We start from the raw sequence: 17,871 nt of genomic DNA, 5'->3' as shown, positions 1-17,871 counted from the left end.
TATGTGCTGTACAACAGCAGTCAGGGGGCAGCTCTGTCCCTAATCAGGTGCCAGGCTTACCTGTTTGTAGAGGTCTGTGGATGGTGATGACCGGGACCTCCCGTGAATGTACTGCGGCCTCTCGTGTTGATCCAGGCCCGCGTCCAAGATGTCATCTGCTGAGTGATACCTCCCGGAACTCCTGGCTTCTAGGGCTCTCCTCTGTTCCCTCCAAGAGGCTTGATATTCAGCAAAGGTTCCAAGTCGCTGAGGCGGTTCCAGTTTTCCCACCTTCCCCGCTCTTCTGGGACCACTGGGGTTTTCTCCAAAGGAGGTAGTACGGGGCCTCTTCTGGAATGAAGGCTCTGCACCCTCGTACCCATGGCCTGCTGTCTGCGGCCTCTCCAGCCTCTCTTTCGGGAAGCCACACAGCGCCTGCCTCTGCCCAGGTCTCTGGTGAATGGGTCGGCTTGTTTCCTCAAAAAACTTCCACCTGTCGGCGAATGTGCCCACCACGGTCTCCTCGGATGCATCAGGGTGCTGGTGAGGGCGATAATCCCCTGAGAGCCCCACCTCGTTCATTTTCTCTGGTTCAGAGTAGGATTTCAGTTTCTGCTCCACTGTGAACCGTTTCCGGCCTCCAATGCGGAGAACGTGCGGCATGCCACCTCCGGATGGGGGCAGCTTGGCCAGGCCCCCCTCCCAGAAGTGGGGGGCGGTGTCTGGATCTGCGCTGTGCTCCTCAGCCCGGTGCTCTGGTGACCCTGCATGATGATCAGCTGGGCTGGGGTCCAAGTCACGGCGCTTAAACGACGTGGCCCTCAGGACCCGGGCCTGGGCCTCCTTCAGGTGGTCTTTATACGTGCCCGTGAAGGAACCTTCTGGGGTGGCACTGGTGGCCCCTCCCCGCTCCGCCCTCCAGCTGCCGGCCTCCTCAGCCGCATCACCGCTTCCAGTCAGCGTCACCGTGCTTTTGCTTTTCTGAAGCTTGGCTCGTCGCATCTGGATCTCGTTCCTCAGAGTGGTGGCGAACCGGTCACTTCTCCGTGTCGGTTTGCCCACCTGGGCATCAAATGGTGGCGGCCTTTCCGTACCACCGTCTTGGCCATTCTCGGGCCGGCACGTCCCCTCCTGGGCCAGCGAGTGCAACATAGGGGTCTTCTGACGAGAGATTTTGCTGCTTTCTCCGTCAGCCCACATGAAGTCATCTGCAGTTTTCTTCAGACAGGCTTTCTCGCTGTGGCTGGCTCTTTGCGGTTCTTCACTTCCAGTGGAGCGGCCCTCTGCTGCTCTGTCCACCGGGTCACCCCTGTCTCTCTCATGGGCGTCCAGGGCCTCCTCGTGCTGAGGCAGGTAACACCGGGCTTTCTGGCCCATCGGGTGTGTGGTAGGGTGTTCAGGGGCACCTGGTGCCACGTCAGGATGCCAGTAATCCTCGTGGAGCTGCGCTGCCTGTGTGCTTCCCTGAAGGCACTGTCTGGTGGTCACACAGTAGTAGCGGCTCTGCCCACCACTGTCCCCCTTCTGGTTGGTGGCACTGGGCCATCTGACCTGAGTGGGGCTGTCATCCTGGAAAGGGTTAGCAGAAGGCTCCTGGCGGCCCCCAGGGATGGCGACACGGGGCTGCTCCCTCAGCAACGTGCCGGCCCTGGGGACCTCGTGACAAAAGGGACTCTCGTCACTGTACTGGCGTGGGTGCTGGCAGCCATAGGACTGCAGGAAACGTACATCTGTGCTGGACAGAGAGGACTGGAGCCGGCCGGGGACCCCTGGGAGGCCGCCTGTCCTGTGGTCAGAGGGCAGCACTCCACAGTCCAGGGGGACATCTGGTGCACAGCCCGAGCTCCCAGCTCTTTTCCCGTTGCTGGGACGCACCAACCTCCACTGCTGATCGGTGGGTTCAGGTCTCCAGTCACTGCGGGGCTGGGCACGGGTCATGCCTGGAAAGTGCTGCACGTTGGTCATCTCTGAGAATGGAGGGCCCTGGGCCTTCTCGTGGCTCTTGGTGGCAGCGAAGCTGTCGCTACGGAGAGGGGGAGGAGGAGGAGGAGGGGATGAAGGTGCTTTTTTCTTATCAGGGATATACCAGACTGGCCCAAAATTTGACCTCCCAGAAGCAGCCAGCTTGGCCTCAGGACTGTCCTCTGGCCTGGGGCTTTTGCTGCTCTCACAGGGCACCCGGGGTGGGAAATACCCAAGCCTCTCCTCCAGGCCCTGAGGATCGCTGGCAGCCTGGCCCTGCCGGCTGCCGGCTGGCTTAGAGGCCTCCCAAAGGCCCACTTTGTAGAGGATGTTCTCTGCAGAGGAGGCATCAGCCTTGGGCAAGGTGTGGTCAGGCGTGCTGGAGCTGGTGGAGAATGAGCCGTAAGCCGAGTCCCGCTTGCTCTGGCTGCCCAGGTGGTCAATGCTGCTGTTGGACTTGGCGGCAGAGAGGCGTCCGGAGGGGTAGGTCTGGGAAGGCTGGTCCAGGCTGTCGACACTCCCAAGGGAGCTAAAATGGTCAGAGGTACGCTGCAGATTCGTGTGCTCCCACGTGCCAGACAGGTCATGAGAGGAAGAGCTAGGAAGGAGGGACCAGAGGGAAGGCTTTGCTTTAGAATGGAGTAACAGCAAGGGGGAAATGAGGACAGCAGCATTGTGAATGCAGCTGGCCCTGCGCAGAAACATCCAGATGCCCAGAACTCTTCCCAAAACATGGCTGCAGGACCTGAGATGTGACATTTTAAAGAGCAACTCTGACAACAGGCCGCAAGGACCTAGCCCGATGCACTTGATGCTCCTTCTCTAAACAGACGCCTTCACGCTCTAGCTCTACATGCCTGCCCTCAGGCTGTGAAGTCCACAGCGCTCAGCGGCACGCAACACCCACGTGAATACCTTCTTCCTGAGTATGGCAGCTGGCGGGCTCTGGCCCACGAGAACGGCTTTTAGACAGTTAAATGGTTGGGGAGACTGGGATCAAAGACCATTTTGTGTCCCATGAAAATGCCAGGACATTCAAATCTCAGTGCTCACAGATAAAGCGTGATTGGGATCCAATCGTGGCCATTGGTGTACACGCCATTTGTGACTGCTTCTCAGCTGGGTACCTGCAGCAGACACGGGCCCATGGAGCCTAAAATATTTCCTACATGGCCCTTTATACGGCAGGTTTGTGGACCATGGGGTCGAGCGTATGAGCAACACATCGTTTGGATGACTAACACAAAAGAAGCAACCGAATGACAATTTTCACATTAAAAGGGAAGTCCTAGGAAAATGTGACTTTTCCACACTTAAATATTAGAGTACCAATAGCTCCTTTCACCTCTCAGTTGATGGCATATGTGAGAGAGAACTCCAGCAACAGGCTTTCTCAGCAAAACCAAACCCTGCTGTGCACAGGGGCTTGACAGAGCTCATTGGAGCTGTACCCGAATGCCAAAAAAAAAAACAGGTCCATAAGTGCGATGGGGTCTAAGAGGAGGAAATACAAAATCAGGTTTAGTGGGTAATATGTTCATTAAGGAATTAATTATTCCACGAGGTCGTAATAGTGTCTATATGAGGCTAATGACTCTCAATGGTAGGACTTTGTCCAGGCATGTTGAAAATGCTTTCATTAAAGTTCAACAAAGCTGGAGCCTTCATGCTTGAAGGTAAAAAAAAAAAAAAGAAAAAGAAAAAGAACAAAACTCACTACCACAACTGTTGCTACTTTAGGTTTAGAGAGAACCAGGAGAAGAAAGAAAATCGTGTCACCAGCAAGGACACAGGACACTGAACTGGGTAAATCACTCCGACAAATGAAAACAGAGGGAAAAGGCTATACCTATAAGCTCTCAAGATCTCATGGCTACTGCAGACTGTGAGATTTTCTTGGGAGGTAGTGGACTGTTTGGGTTTTATACCCTTTCCCGTAGGACAGAGCAGGTGGCCTTCTGAGAAATGGAGCATGTTCTGCTCTATCCTCCCACCCATGCTCTGGAGGTGATTTATCCATGCAGTCTTAAGTCCAAGGAGATATAAATAATGCTACACACTATTTCCACACAGATGTGGGCAGCTTATGTGCGTCTTTCATCAAGAAACCATCAAATGGGCTTAATGGAAAACCTATTACATTAAGTCATTTCAGTAATGAAATAAAAGGCCTACTTTTCACCTAAGTTTTACCACTCAGCTGAGAATCTGTGGTTTCTCAAAAATACCCTGGACTCCAAACACCACCATCTCTTGTCACTTTATTTTTTATTTTTTTTTAGATTTTATGTATTTATTCATGAGAGACACAAACACACACACAGAGAAAGAGAGAGAGAGAGAGAGAGAGAGAGAGAGAGAGAGAGGCAGAGACACAGGCAGAGGGAGAAGCAGGCTCCATGCAGGGAGCCCGACGTGGGACCCGATCCCGAGTTTCCAGGATCACGGCCTGGGCTGAAGGTGGCGCTAAACCGCTGAGCCACCGGGCTGCCCTCTTGTCACTTTAAATAGGTAGTGTATTTGAGATACATTTCCTTCACAGAAGTACTACATAATTTTACAGCAGGTAGTGTTTTACACTACAATTTTGATTTTACAATCAAAAACTGATTTTGAGGGGTGCTTGGGTGGCTCAGTGGGTTAACCATCTGCCTTTGGCTGAGGTCATGATCTCAGGGTCCCAGGATTAAGCCCTGTGTTGGGGGAGCCTGCTCAGCAGGGAGTTTGTTTCTTCCTCTGACCCTCTCCATGCCTGTGCTCTCTCTCTCTCTCTCTCAAATAAATAAAAATCTTTAAAAAAGAGAGAGAGATTTTGAGATGGTTATGTTAGTTACACACACACAGGCACAAACGCACTCTCAGAATAGATACGCATGTCACTCACATACATACCACACATGCATTTAAGTGTATGCACACACACATGCATTCACATATGTACATGCACACACACAAATGTGCACAGATAGACCAGCACATACAAATATATATACTCATACATGTGTTCCCATACACCTAAAGCCACCTACCTGTTGCTACCGTCATCCTTTTAATAGAAGACTTGTGAGGACACTGGCCACTAACCCAAGGTGGTCTATGACAAACCAACCATCCCATAGTGCTACCACATGCTTCCCTAACACACCAGCCCTTCTGACCCTGAAATGTGGATGTGAGGTCGACCAGAACTCCCCCTCCTTCTGCTGACGTACAGTTCCCACCATCTCGATCTGATGGTCAGTGGGAAACCACTACTAGGCCATCAAGGCTGGATGACACCCTAGCATATGGCTGTGAAGCCCTCTCTACGCAGAGAGACCTCTCTATGCCCTCTCCATAGGAGAGGCCTGAGGGGTGGGGGGGAAGCTCCTGATGGTAACAGAACTGTCTGGGAGCCTTTGTGAAATACACCTGCTGAACCCTTAAGGAGCTCCTGCCTTCCAATCTGTGTATCAAAATCTCAAAAGAATGATGGTGGCTGTGGGCACATGGGTAGCATGGTAGCCGTCCCAGTCAGGTCAGACCCCTCAAATCACCTGGCCCAAAGGGATTTGGCCCAAAAAGCTAAGTCCCCAGGCTTCTGATTTATTAAGCAACATAAATGGGAAAGCACACCTGTTCGTCTTCATTCTTGGCATTTCAGTGTTTGTTTTCAAAGGTTGGACACCTACCGGGTCAGTGAAAAAGTCCGAGTTTTACCAGTAATGGTGTGTTAGTGGCTTTTCCTCATCAGAAAAACAAAATCATTCTGCAGTGGAGAAAGGTGCCATCATGGCAGGCCTAGGAAGTTCTGAATGCTGTCAAACACTGTCCATCCTAGTGGGGAACCGGTGCCTACCTTGTGAGCTGTCGGCTGTGCCAAGAAGGGCAGGCGCTGGCAGAGGGGAACGGAGACGCTGACGTTTCTGGGTGGCTATCGGAGAACTTGGTGGCATGCCAGGAGTGAGGCCTCCAGCTCACCTCATTCTTCCTGAAAAAGAACGTAGATGGCTCAGGGACTTTGAACAAAGGGCGACCCCGTGCCAAGACGGGAGTGAAACATGGAAGTAAGTCACAGCAACTTCTGTATGATTTGTAGGCTTCACTGCCAGGTGCTTCCCACGGTCTCTGGACATGAATACAGTTCTTCCATTTTTATTGACGCAAAACTCACCCTAATGCAGAGTGAGAATCACGGGCTCCAAAATGTGAATGAACCCTTATTCTTCAAAATGTATTCAAAGGTAAATAACCTTGTCTTTGTCTTAGCCACCAGTAGGGCCCAGACCAACTCTTGAATCTTTATGGTTTCAGCGTACCTGTGCATACAGCCCTCGGCCTCCTTGGGGAAAAGAGCTGGCACTGGAGAAGAGCCCAGAGCACCCCCAGCTCAGCCAGGTCAACACACACTTTAGGCCACTTCTATTCACTCACTTAACTAAGCAAACACAGATATCTGGACACGAACTAAGACTGGTAGATGTATATCCATTCCTTGGAGCCACGTGGAGGGTTTGTGAAGTCAGCCCAGGGTCCTCATTATGGGAAGATGATGCCCTGGACCAACAGGCTCTGGATGTGGTATGCGGCACCTGCCTGCACTACTACTGCAGGGCCCCCACCATCCCACGGGTGGCTCATTAGTTGTTTGGCTGCACTGCCTGGGTGTGAGATGGGAAGTTTGGTGGGAAATCTATACAGCTGCCATGTAAATGTAACAGAGCCTTCAAGAAAAGGCTGCTACATGAGGAGGAGACCCACTCACACTTGGTTCTCCCACTCTCTACTTCTCCAATTTGGGATAGAGCTCGCTTGCTCTGGATAGCTTCCTGTCCCATCAAGGACACAGAAAGAGCTCAAAATGATCCTCGCTCGTTTGGTACCTGACAGCAAACATTCTTCCAAGTGGGCAAAAACATTAAAGGATATGACACGGTAAAGGATATCAAGGAAATCTGAAAAGCATTTGTAACATAAACCTGACAACTCATAATTCATGAAGAAAAATATCTGGATGGCAAATTGTGGAAAGCGTTGACTTCAGGAGTTTCCCCGTGAACGAAAGCATGAAGCAGACAAATTCATCACACTGCAGAAGTAAAACCCAACCGTACCTCATAGAGTTTCTCAAAATCCTCGTAAGGAAGGTTCTGGCCACGTGAATTTCATTTTCAGATGGCTTTTTCTGTGCTATCATGTCCACAATTTCTTTCATCTTCCTTTATGGTTAATCAGTGAAGGAAAGAAACTAGACTGAGAGCAGAGGCAAAGGCAGACAGATAAAAAAAGGAGGCTAGGAAAGGAAAAGGCCTCCTACTTTGTGGCCACATCTTTCCATTCTGCAGCTGGCAAGACTAGGCCACGGGCTGGCTCACTGGGGCAGGCAGCGGCGCTCCAAGAGTAAAAGCCTTTCCTCCTTGTGAAGATAACACAGATACACGTCTCTTTCAAGAAGACATAGTCAACAATTATAGTACGAATTAGGGGCTTTAAAAAAAAGAAGAAGAAATGGTAACACAGTGGAAAGGTCACCCCTGGAATGAGGACGTAATGACTACTGGGCACACTGATGTTTTCTTTAAAACATACGAGCTCTCGCCAGGTCCTCTGAATTTCCTAGCGCATAATGAACGTATTTGGCAAGGTTCCAGCTACTTGGTCAGCCCCTCTGATTGCCTAAAACGGCTGGATTCGCGTTGATAAGGGAGAGGAGGACGTTCATGGTCACAGTCCTGGGATGCTGGACAGGCGGGCTCTGGGGACGAGCGCTCTGGCGCCACCTAGTGTGCCCACACAGTCACTGTCCCTCTGGAACAGACACAGGAGCAGCTTTCCGGGCCTCACTGTCACTAGATTGGGGGGTTTCTTTTCATACAAGACACACACTCAGGTGGCTTTAAATCATCCAGTTGCTGCAAATGTGGGGGCCACAGGTCACACGGTGTGCCAGCACAGAGGAACACAAGGCCCCAGGGTGAGGGCCCGGGGGGACCCACGCCACGCTCGGTTCTTGGCTGTACCCACCCTGGCCACCTAGCAGAGCCAAGGGCATTACAAGTGCGTAAATGCACGACGGGCGGGTAGCAAACCACTCCCAAATCATTCCTTCCCCCTGGATGTCTGCGACAGTCCAGATGGCCCGGCGGTGGCAAATATCAAACAGGAATGAACCAGGAAGCGCCAATCGCATGTTTCCTCCTTGGGCACAGTCAGATGTAAGCTGACTGGGGAGACCAGTCAGGAAGGCCCTTCGGGGAAGGAAACCCACACAGGGTGATCTCCGGCCTTGGAAATATCCAGGAGGGGCGGATGCGAGCCCAGCTCACTACCGCCGCGAAGGCCTATACAGCGCACCCCAGATGCCCAAGGTCCTGCGTCTCTGCAGGGCGGCATGGGCGGGGATGTCATAGACTAAGACCAACAACGTCCCACACTGTGCATGGAGCCCCAGAATCCCAGGGGCAATGGAAGTCGGTCCACAGTCACACCAAACTACAGTCATCCCAGTGTATAGGAAAGAAATCTTTATTCAAATGGCTATTGATGTTCGGAATCCTTAAAATACATGCTTATTGTAGAAAATATGGAACACGGGACGCCTGCGTGCCTCAGTCAGTTCAGCATCTGCCTTCGGCTCAGGTCATGATCCCGGGGTTCTGGGATCGAGCCCCACATTGGGCTCTCTGCTCTGCTGGGAGTCTGCTTCTCCCTTTCCCTCTGCTCTGCTTATATTCTGGCTCTTGCTCTATGTCAAATAAATAAGTAAAATCTTAAAAAATATGGAACATTTGAAAATTAAGGGCAGCCCCGGTGGCGCAGCGGTTTAGTGCTGCCTGCAGCCTGGGGTATGATCCTGGAGCCTGAAGCCCGGGATTGAGTCCCATGTCGGGCTTCCTGCATGAGCCTGCTTCTCCCTCTGCCTGTGTCTCTGCCTCTCTCTCTCTCTCTCTCTCTCTGAATAAATAAATAAATAAATCTTAAAAAAAAAAAAAGAAAATTAAGAAGCCACCAAGAAGACAAAGGAAAATAAGCCATGACTTAAAGATAATCACAGGTAATCTCTGTGCATGTCCTCCCATCTGTTTCTAGACAAGTCAGAGAATCTGCAGAGTCAGCAGGCTCACTGCTTTCTGCAGCCGGCCGGGTTCTGTGAGCATTCCCTCATGCCCTGGCACTCTTCCGACATGTAATCTCTAATCAGTGCTTAATATTCCTTTCATACAAATACTGAAAAGCCACAGTACTATGAACACTGTCTGGTACTCCAGATAAAATTATTCATCCTAATGACGGTTCCCCTGAAGCCTTTCCCACAAATTACATACCACAATTAATTGATATTTACTTCAATTTTGAAAAAAAAAAAAGTTTTATATGCTAGGTAGTCCTTGTGGGATTTTTGGAAGGACACGGTTTAGATCACAAATATGAAAAATGCTAAGCTATCACTGAAAATTAAGAACAAATCCAGACATCAGAAATCATTTTAAAAAAGGAATTATTAAAATAAATGCTTCAATGCAATAAAATGTTTATCACTCTCATAAAGAACAGAATCCCTTCCTTCCCCCACCCCGCCCCCCAAAAGTCACATGAGTGTTGAGTTATTTTCATGACCTTTTAGAATGAAGCCAGCAGGCAAGCCTCACACAACACACACAGTCTGTGCCTGGTCACCACGAGCTCGGCCTGACGGTACCAGCCCCGCGGGGAGGGGAGAAGGGGCCTTGGCTTTGCGTGCACACTGATGCCGTGTGCATGGTGTGTGGGGGCCTCCAGGCCATACTGGGGGCAGAGAACACTCCTGGAGGGGAATCAATAGTGACGCACTGGGGGCCCCCCAGGGGGAAAAGGCCTGGATTTGGGGTAGCGGGTGAGCTGGACAGTACGGTGATGCTCCTCAGTGAGCCCTTGAGTGAACGGGGCCAGCCCTACACAGGGGACCACAGGATTCAAGGACCGGAGGCCAGCATGGGAGGTGGGGTGGGGACGGGAGTCTGTGCCAGAGGAGGGGCAACCGCAAGCTCTCTTCTTATTCCTTCAAAAGGAGACAAAGAAAATGCACCACTCCACAAACACAAAATGAACCTTGCTCTGACCCTACAACTCCCAGTTCCTGCCAAGCCCAGGGAAGCCTATGTCCTGACAGGCCTCTCCCTCTGCTGGTCTATCTACCTCCTGCCAGATCAATCTCCTTGCAGCTCTGCTCTGGACAGCTCTTGCTCTCACTCCAGAACCTTCAGCTACTCCCAGCTGCCACAGAAGGAAGGCCAAGCTTCCGCGTTCTCAAGGCATAAGCTTGAGAACTTGAGCTAAGCTATTTTGTGGAGTGTTCCCCGGGGCCAGCAGCATGGACATCTGCTGGGGACAGACCTGGCCAGGCTGATGCAATTGCACTGGCCTTCCTGGCCATTCATATGCAAGCTCAGGTCCTGCACTGCCCGCCCCCAGCTACCTAGTCATCCCTCCCCCTGGGCTCCTTTTGGTTGCATCCCCTCTGCCATTCTCTTTGGGAGGCCCTGGTACCACTGATGTAGGACCAGATATGTAGCTCAAATCTGGCTCAACCTTCCAAGGAAAGATCAATGGCCTATCCTTAAGAAAAACTCTGCTGAGATCTGCTTCCATTCCTCTTGACATCTGTTGGCTCACCACTTGTTAGAGCTTTCCCGGCCCATGCCTCTGAGCACACTCAGCAGCCAGCCAGCTCCTGGAAGGCAGGACGTAGCGGTATGATCTTCACCATTTGCCTGCAGTGCTTCTCACACGTTACATGAATGTACAAAAACATAGGTCAGAGCACTCTATAAATGGCAGAGAGTTCTTTTCCTGAGCAGTGATCAGACGACACAATGCAGTGGAAGGGGAGGTCATGCTTGATGGAATCTCTAGTCCTATGGGATAAGAGTCAGACAGTTCCTGCTTTTATACATGAGAATTCAGATAAAAATTCCCTAATGGCCTCAGCAGCTGCAACTGATACAAGACATCAAAGCTGCATTTTCAACAGATGCCAGGCTGAGAAGCAGCATTCACACAGGATGAAAGCACCGGGGTTCCTGTCCATGAGGCCAGGGCACCCCTCATCCTTCCCCTTGCAAGGGTGCTTCAGCAGAGAAAGCTGTGTGGAAATGTCATGTAATGAACACATGCAGAACTGGAACGGACCCAAATGACTTGCTTTTTCTATTTCCTTTTATAATCCACAAACGTCAGAAAAAAGGGAAAAAAAACCTCAGACTGTCCCACCCACCTGTGTTCTCAGTGTATTTCCCCAGCTGACTAACACACCAGTAAGTTCAACCCATGGTTTTAAAAGGGCGACGACCCAACTTCCTTGCTACAGTTCAAGAGAATGGATTTTTTTTTGGCAAAGAAACTCAGGACATTCAAATGTGAAACCATTAATAAAACTAATTATAAATAGCTCTAAGGATTAGCAACAGGGCTGATGAGTCATATACAAAAGAAACGAAGATAAGTAAAACATTCTCTGTGTGTCTTAACATACTGGAAACCATTGATGTCGCCACACTAAGTTTTATAAACATCACTAACGTGCTTTGCAACGAAAACACAATCTTAACTTTTTACCACTCTCTACTTGACTTAGAAAATGAAATGTCTCACATCATTGGAAATTCATCTGATTAAATTGCTCAAGCCATACACTAAGCCTAAATTTGAACAGAAGTAACTTTTCTTTTTTTCTCTTGATTTTATTTAATAAAAACAACAATGGAAAACAGCCTGAAGAAGTCAGGGTGTCTGTCCCTCATAAATCTCTGGGTCTACTCTGTTTAACAATAAGCGTGTAGCAAACAGCCATAATCCCAGAAATGCTTGCAATAGAAACTCTACCCCAGAAGTTGAGCAAATGACTGCAGACCACCCTCCCAAAGCACAAAATCTCACGGAGACCTGCCAACATCCCCACTGAGGCACAGCACGCGCGCACGCGCACACACACACCACACACACACACACACACACACACACACAGTTTCTGTCCTAGGGAGAACTCTTGAGAGGGAAAGGTAAGAGGGACACAACCTGCCGACGTCCTAGCCAGCCCTGCACTCTTGCTGCATCGTTGTATGAAGCTGCTTCCAAGAATCTCTGTGCTCATCGGGGTCAGGGCGGCACGCAGAACCACCTGCTAAGGACAGCTCCAAGGAGCCAGGAGCAGAGGGGAGCACAGCCCAATATGGGCTTGGAGCAAAATTTGTTGCAACTTAGTGACATCTGGAAAATGATGTGTGTGGCAAGAGATTTGCTCCAAGCAAGCATGGCTGTGGCCACTAGATTTGAAACTCCCTTTCTTCAAATATGTAACTATGCCCATAGCCAGGCCAACCCTTACAGCTTCCTGCAAAGAACCTCTATCTGTCCATGGGTGCTAATCTGCTTCTGAATGCAAGCTTAGTGGACGTAATTAGAGTCACAAAGAATTTAAGGCTGCCAGCAAAAGAGGCAGAAAAACACATGAATCAACCCTACTGATAATTTGGCCTTGGCAAAACTGCTTGCAACAGTTTTGTTTGAGTCTCGGTTGAGAGTAAGATGAATGAAGAGGTGGGCAGGTGTACTTCATTGTAAGCAATACTAGTATTACCATGCAAATTTGAAAGAAAAGCCAAAAGAGCAACTGCAAGCTTTCCCAAATAAGGCATGATATTTAAAAGAAATTCCCCATAGGATATTTGAAATTATACATACTTTTAAGGAGCTGAACCTATGATAATTTGCCTCTCAAGTGAGAAGGAAGGAGGACTCTGTCCCAGCACTCCTCACACAGAGCTTTCAGTGCACATTTTACAGAATCAGACACAACAGCCTTAACCCCAGCTCTGAGCAAGATGCTCTCCTTCCCCAACACACCGAGTGCATCAGGCATCAGGCATCAGGCGTCAGATGTTCAGCACCTCTCCAACAGCAAAGGCTCATCTACTCGGCTACTTGGATCAGGAAAACACAAGTGACCCGGTTTTTGGTCTTAACCTTTTCCAAGCACATCTGCTTAAGCCGCTATGGCTGCCCAGCAGAACAGCCTATGGCGCTCTGTGAAAATAGCAGCACAGGATCCGCTGCAGGCCATCAACACTCCTAGGGTGGAGCCTGGACACCGAGGAGAAAGTGCAGAAGACAACCATAGGGACACACAAGGAAAGGTTACCACATCCGCCCTGAACTTTCCCATGAGTAGCACGTCCGTGGCCAAGCAAAGCTGGAACCCCAGAGTACCCAGGAGGAAAGGACAAGGCAAGAACTTTCCGCTCAGCCTCTCCTCATGGTACAACAGTTCCTCTGACTCCTGGGCAGACGCCCCCCACCGCCACCCCTCCCGACTCCCCTCCACGTCTCACTGGCAGCGGATACCACCTGGGCATCGCAGAAGAGAACATATGTGCACCTGGCAGGGATCAAAGTTACAGTTCTTTGTTTCCAACTGATACTGTGCTCTGGGAGAAAGGAAGTGCCTGCTCTCATTTGTCTGGGAAAGAAACTTTGCTGGGGAGAGATAATGATCTGCACATATCTCCTGCTGCGTCACCTTCCCAAGCCCCAGCTTCTAAGCGATGACAAGATATGCGCCACCCATGCCTCATGAAACAAGATGCCATGGCTTTGTCGGATTGGTCCACCGTGATCCTTTCCTGGCTGCTTGATCCCCACACACTCTGAAATAAAACCAGCCTACAAAGAAAAGATAGATAGCAGGGGGGGGTGCCTGGGTGGCGCAGTTGGTTGGGTGTCTGCCTCTTGGTTTTGGCTCAGGTCAGGGTCTTGGGGTTGTGGCATCAAGCCCTATGTCGGGCTCCACACCCAGTGGCAGTCTGTTTGGGACTCCATGCTGGCTCTCCTCTTGCCTCTCCCCATCAAATCAATAAACACATCTTTAAAAAAAAAAAAAAGGTAGCAGCTATCAGTAGCAGGAAGGAGTCAGTGTGTGAACCACTACTTCATTTTATTTATTTTATTTTTTTTTAAGATTTTATTTATTCATTCATGAGAGACACAGAGAGTGAGAGAGGCAGAGACACAGGCAGAGGGAGAAGCAGGCTCCATACAAGGAGCCCAACGTGGGACTCGATCCGGGGACCTCAGGATCACGCCCTGGGCTGAAGGTGGTGCTAAACTGCTGAGCCAACCGGGCTGCCCACTACTTCATTTTATTAATAAAAGTACGAGTAGGGAGAGGCACCTGGGTGGCTCAGTTGGTAATACGCATCTGACTCTTGGTCTCAGCTCAGGTCTTGATCTCAGCGTCCTGAGTTCAAGCCTCATGTCGGGCTCCGTAATGAGTGTAGGGCCTACTTAAAACAAAAACAAAACAAAAAAAAAACAAAAATCCCAAAAACTATGGGTATGGATTTTACAATAAAGTGCATACCCCCTTGTCCCCACAACCTTCCAGAACCACCAAACCTGTACTGGCCACTTGCAGTCTTCATCATAAATGTGACCCTTTTTGGGGTACCTAAAGACGGGGCAGGTATCAGAATCAAGTTAAACAAGAGCTAAACAAGCTAGTTTATCATTGGCTACCCTCCTGGGTAGGGCAACATAGGGTATTTATGTGTCTGTGGCTCTGTCTATGAATAATTTACAGAGTAGAGTGCCTTTTTTAAACTGGCCACTTTTTTTTTTTTTTTTGGACGAGTGCATGATCTATTTTGGAGCTCTACAGAAAATGCTAGAGAATGCTAACTGATGTGTGAGACAGAAGTCTGATTAGTGGTTGCCTGGGGATGGAGAAAGAGAATGGCAGAGTTTAAGCAGAAATTTAAATTTAGATGAAGAATACATGTTACCAGTTTCAGAGAAAATTGTTTTATTTTTGTTAAGATTTTATTTGTTTGAGACAGAGAGAGAAAGTATAAGTGAGGTGAAGGGCAGAGGGAGAAGCAGACCCCCCACTGAGCAGGGAGACTGATGCAGGATTCCATCCCAGGACCCCAGGATCATGACCTGAGCTGAAGGTAGACGCTCACCAACTGAGCCACCCAGGCATCCCTGTCAAATACATTTAAAAAAAATAACATAAAGAAAAGTATGTCTGCAAAAAAAAAAAAAAAAGTGAACAAACTGCATGGGTTTGCTTTTATATCTTGCTTTATATATTCCTTAAAACATTAATTCCCATCTAAACTAGGTAATTATTATGCACACCCCTCATTTAAAGAAAACTGGAGGGCTCCTGGTGGTTCAGTCGGTGAAGCATCTGCGTTCGGCCTAGGTCATGATCCTTGGGTTCAAGTCCTGTATCAGGCTCCCTGCTCAGCATGGAGTCTACTTCTCCCTCTGCCTCTGTGCACTTGCTCTGTTTCTCTCTTGTGCACATTCTCTCTCTCAAGTAAATAAATAAATCTTTGCAAAAAAGGAAAGAGAAAATGGCATATACAAATGCAAAAGCAGGGTTCTACATAGTGGCTCCCATAAATCCTTTGGGGCAAAAGTCTGATCCCTCTCCCCAAGAGTCTTTTACATAACTCCACCAGATGACAGGCCCCAAAGGCCTTCCTGAACTCTCTAGTGACAAGATCTCTGTGGCAGAGATGCTTTGCTTTCAACAGAATTTAGTTTATTTTTTATATCCTTAAAGATGTTCCTCTAGGTCAAAAAAAGTTTCTATACATAAGGAATGATGCCCAACTTCACTCGTAGTGAAAAATGCCCACTTAAACACTGAAGCCATTTTTCACCTGTCACATTCAAAAAGAGAACAGAAACAAACTGAAAACGCTTCTGCTAGAGTGGATCTGAGTCTGAAAAGTGATCTGAGAAACGTGGAGGTAGCTGTAATGGTTCATGCTGCACAAACCCTCTGATTCAAGTACCCCGGGGCTGGAAATGCACTGTAACGCTCTCTACGTAGGACAGGGACGCACAGTGGGGTTCAAGGACACCACATGGCAGCTCTGTGTGTTACATGTACCCACCAGAAGCACCACAGCTGTTCACTGAACAACAGCAGACGATCCAGACTGTGCAGCACCACGGGGTTGTTCAGAGAAATCACGAGTCAGACTTTACTGCACACAACATAGAACAATCTCCGCAGATACATATGTAAATACACAAGCACATATGTAACTCCAAGAAGCTGGGGCACCCAGCTTCTCCCTCTGCCTATGTCTCTGCTTCTCTCTCTGTGGGTTTCTCATGAATAAATAAATAAATAATCTTAAAAAAAAAAAAAAAAAAAGAACTCCAAGAAGCCCAAGAGATCAGTAGTGACAACACTGCTCTCCGGAGAGGCAAAACAGGGGTGCGCGAGTGACCTATTCCACCCCACGTGTTCCTCTGAAAATGGGTACTCTACTAACTATGCCCAGGTATTGCTTTAAAAACTAAGTAAATGAAGAATAAACAGCCTTCGAGTATACTGTAGCCAGCATTCAAACACCCACCCTTCGTACAGTCATTCCTTCTGTCTTCATCACAGAGTAATAAATCAACCTCCTCTGGGGCCCTGCCTTGTACAGAACATGATGCCACAGCTGACGGTTTCCTGGGGATCCCACTTTCTGCTGAGTCCTGTGAATAGAGGCACACAGAATCCCAAAGGCTTCTCCTCTTTAAAAATGCAACAATCTCAAGAGTTCTTATTGTGATAAAACTCATATAGTACTTAGTATATGTGCTGCCGACGTGAGCACCCATATAGAACTTAAATGTATACTTAAATATGGTTAAGATGGTCAATTTTATGCTATGTGTGTTGTACCACAATATTTTTAAAAATTAAAACTAAGAATTAAGAATAGGGGGTGCCTGGGGGACCCAGGTGGTTGGGTGTTCGACTCTTGATTTTGTCTCAGGTCATGGTCTCACAATCCTGGATCGAGCCCCGTCTTGTGCTCCCCGCTCAGCAGGGAGTCTGAGGCTCGTCTCTCTCTCTCTCCCTCTGCTCCCTCGACCCCGTTCATTCTCTCAAAGAAGTAAATAAATCTTAAAGAAACTGTAAGGATGGACATACACAGTTCTCTAACTACCTTTATGTGCTCCACTCAACTGGACTTTGTGGAGCATCTTCTCACGGCAGCAATTGCTAACATCACTTGTAACAGCAGTACTTCATAGTCTGGATGGTCTCTAATTCATTTCAGTAATTTCCCTTTGCTGAGTATCTGGGATCCCAGAAACAAAATCTGTGGGTGCAAGAGACACCTTCTGAAACATGTTGCCAAACTACCCACCACAAAGTCTGTTTACTCTGTTTTCTAACTGGCATTAGAGCAAATACATGCTTATTCCCCCACATTCTCACCAAGAATGGGTCCTGCTACTGGTAATCTCTGTCAAAACCTAGCATCTTGTTTTCAAGTCAACCTGCAGATTCCTATGGGAGACAAAGGAGAGCAGCAGGTCCAATGAGCCTGGAGACTGGTGAGGACACCTGGAGATAGCTTGGTAAAGCCTAGCTCACCTCTGTGCACCAAGTGTCCCTTCCCGTCATCATCACTGCACCAAGTCCCATAGAGTGCTGTGAGAACACACATCCTGCCTTAGAAAGACCATTAATGTGACCACAAAGGAATAGCCATACAGTATAACAGCATCTCTCCCACCTCATCCTCTCCAAAGGGTTCCCAAACTTTGCTGATTTACAAAGAGGATAGTCCGCACCACTTAGGAATGAGGTTGCTAATTCAGTGAGGCAACGAACGAGTTTTTCCTTCGTTGTTTCTGAGGCTCCTCCTTGGATAGGGGGAGTCCATAACAAAAAACAACAAAAAAGACTAAAGTCCTTTGGGAATATACCTTCAGGTCTGTATTAAAAATTGAAGTAAATAGGACACCTGGGTGGCTCAGCAGTTGAACGTCTGCCTTCAGCTCAGGGTGTGATCCCAGGGTTCTGGGATCAAGTCCTACATTGGGTTCCCTGCGTGGAGCATGTTTCTCCCTCTGCCTGTGTCTCTACCTCTCTCTCTCTGTGTGTGTGTG

The 17,871-nt window shown here is 48.9% G+C and overlaps 1 protein-coding gene across 3 annotated transcripts in view; it reads right to left on the bottom strand.

Annotated features, from left to right (window-relative positions):
- Positions 1-17,871, bottom strand: part of SHROOM2 (shroom family member 2) — a 143,062-nt gene that overhangs the window by 52,892 nt on the left and 72,299 nt on the right. For 2 of the 3 annotated variants that reach the window (XM_055337509.1, XM_055337508.1), the window contains exons 3-4: positions 5,780-5,911; positions 61-2,539 (exon numbers count right to left, since the gene is read on the bottom strand). In XM_055337509.1, the coding sequence (XP_055193484.1) occupies positions 61-2,539; positions 5,780-5,911 (2,611 nt within the window). Of the gene's footprint in view, positions 1-60; positions 2,540-5,779; positions 5,912-7,034; positions 7,099-17,871 lie in introns of those variants that run through there. The other variant, XM_055337510.1, reaches the window with a different exon arrangement.

Source organism: Nyctereutes procyonoides, unplaced genomic scaffold, assembly GCF_905146905.1.
Source record: "Nyctereutes procyonoides isolate TBG_1078 unplaced genomic scaffold, NYPRO_anot_genome, whole genome shotgun sequence".
NCBI lineage: Eukaryota > Metazoa > Chordata > Mammalia > Carnivora > Canidae > Nyctereutes > Nyctereutes procyonoides.
This window is presented reverse-complemented; position numbering and strand designations above follow the sequence as displayed.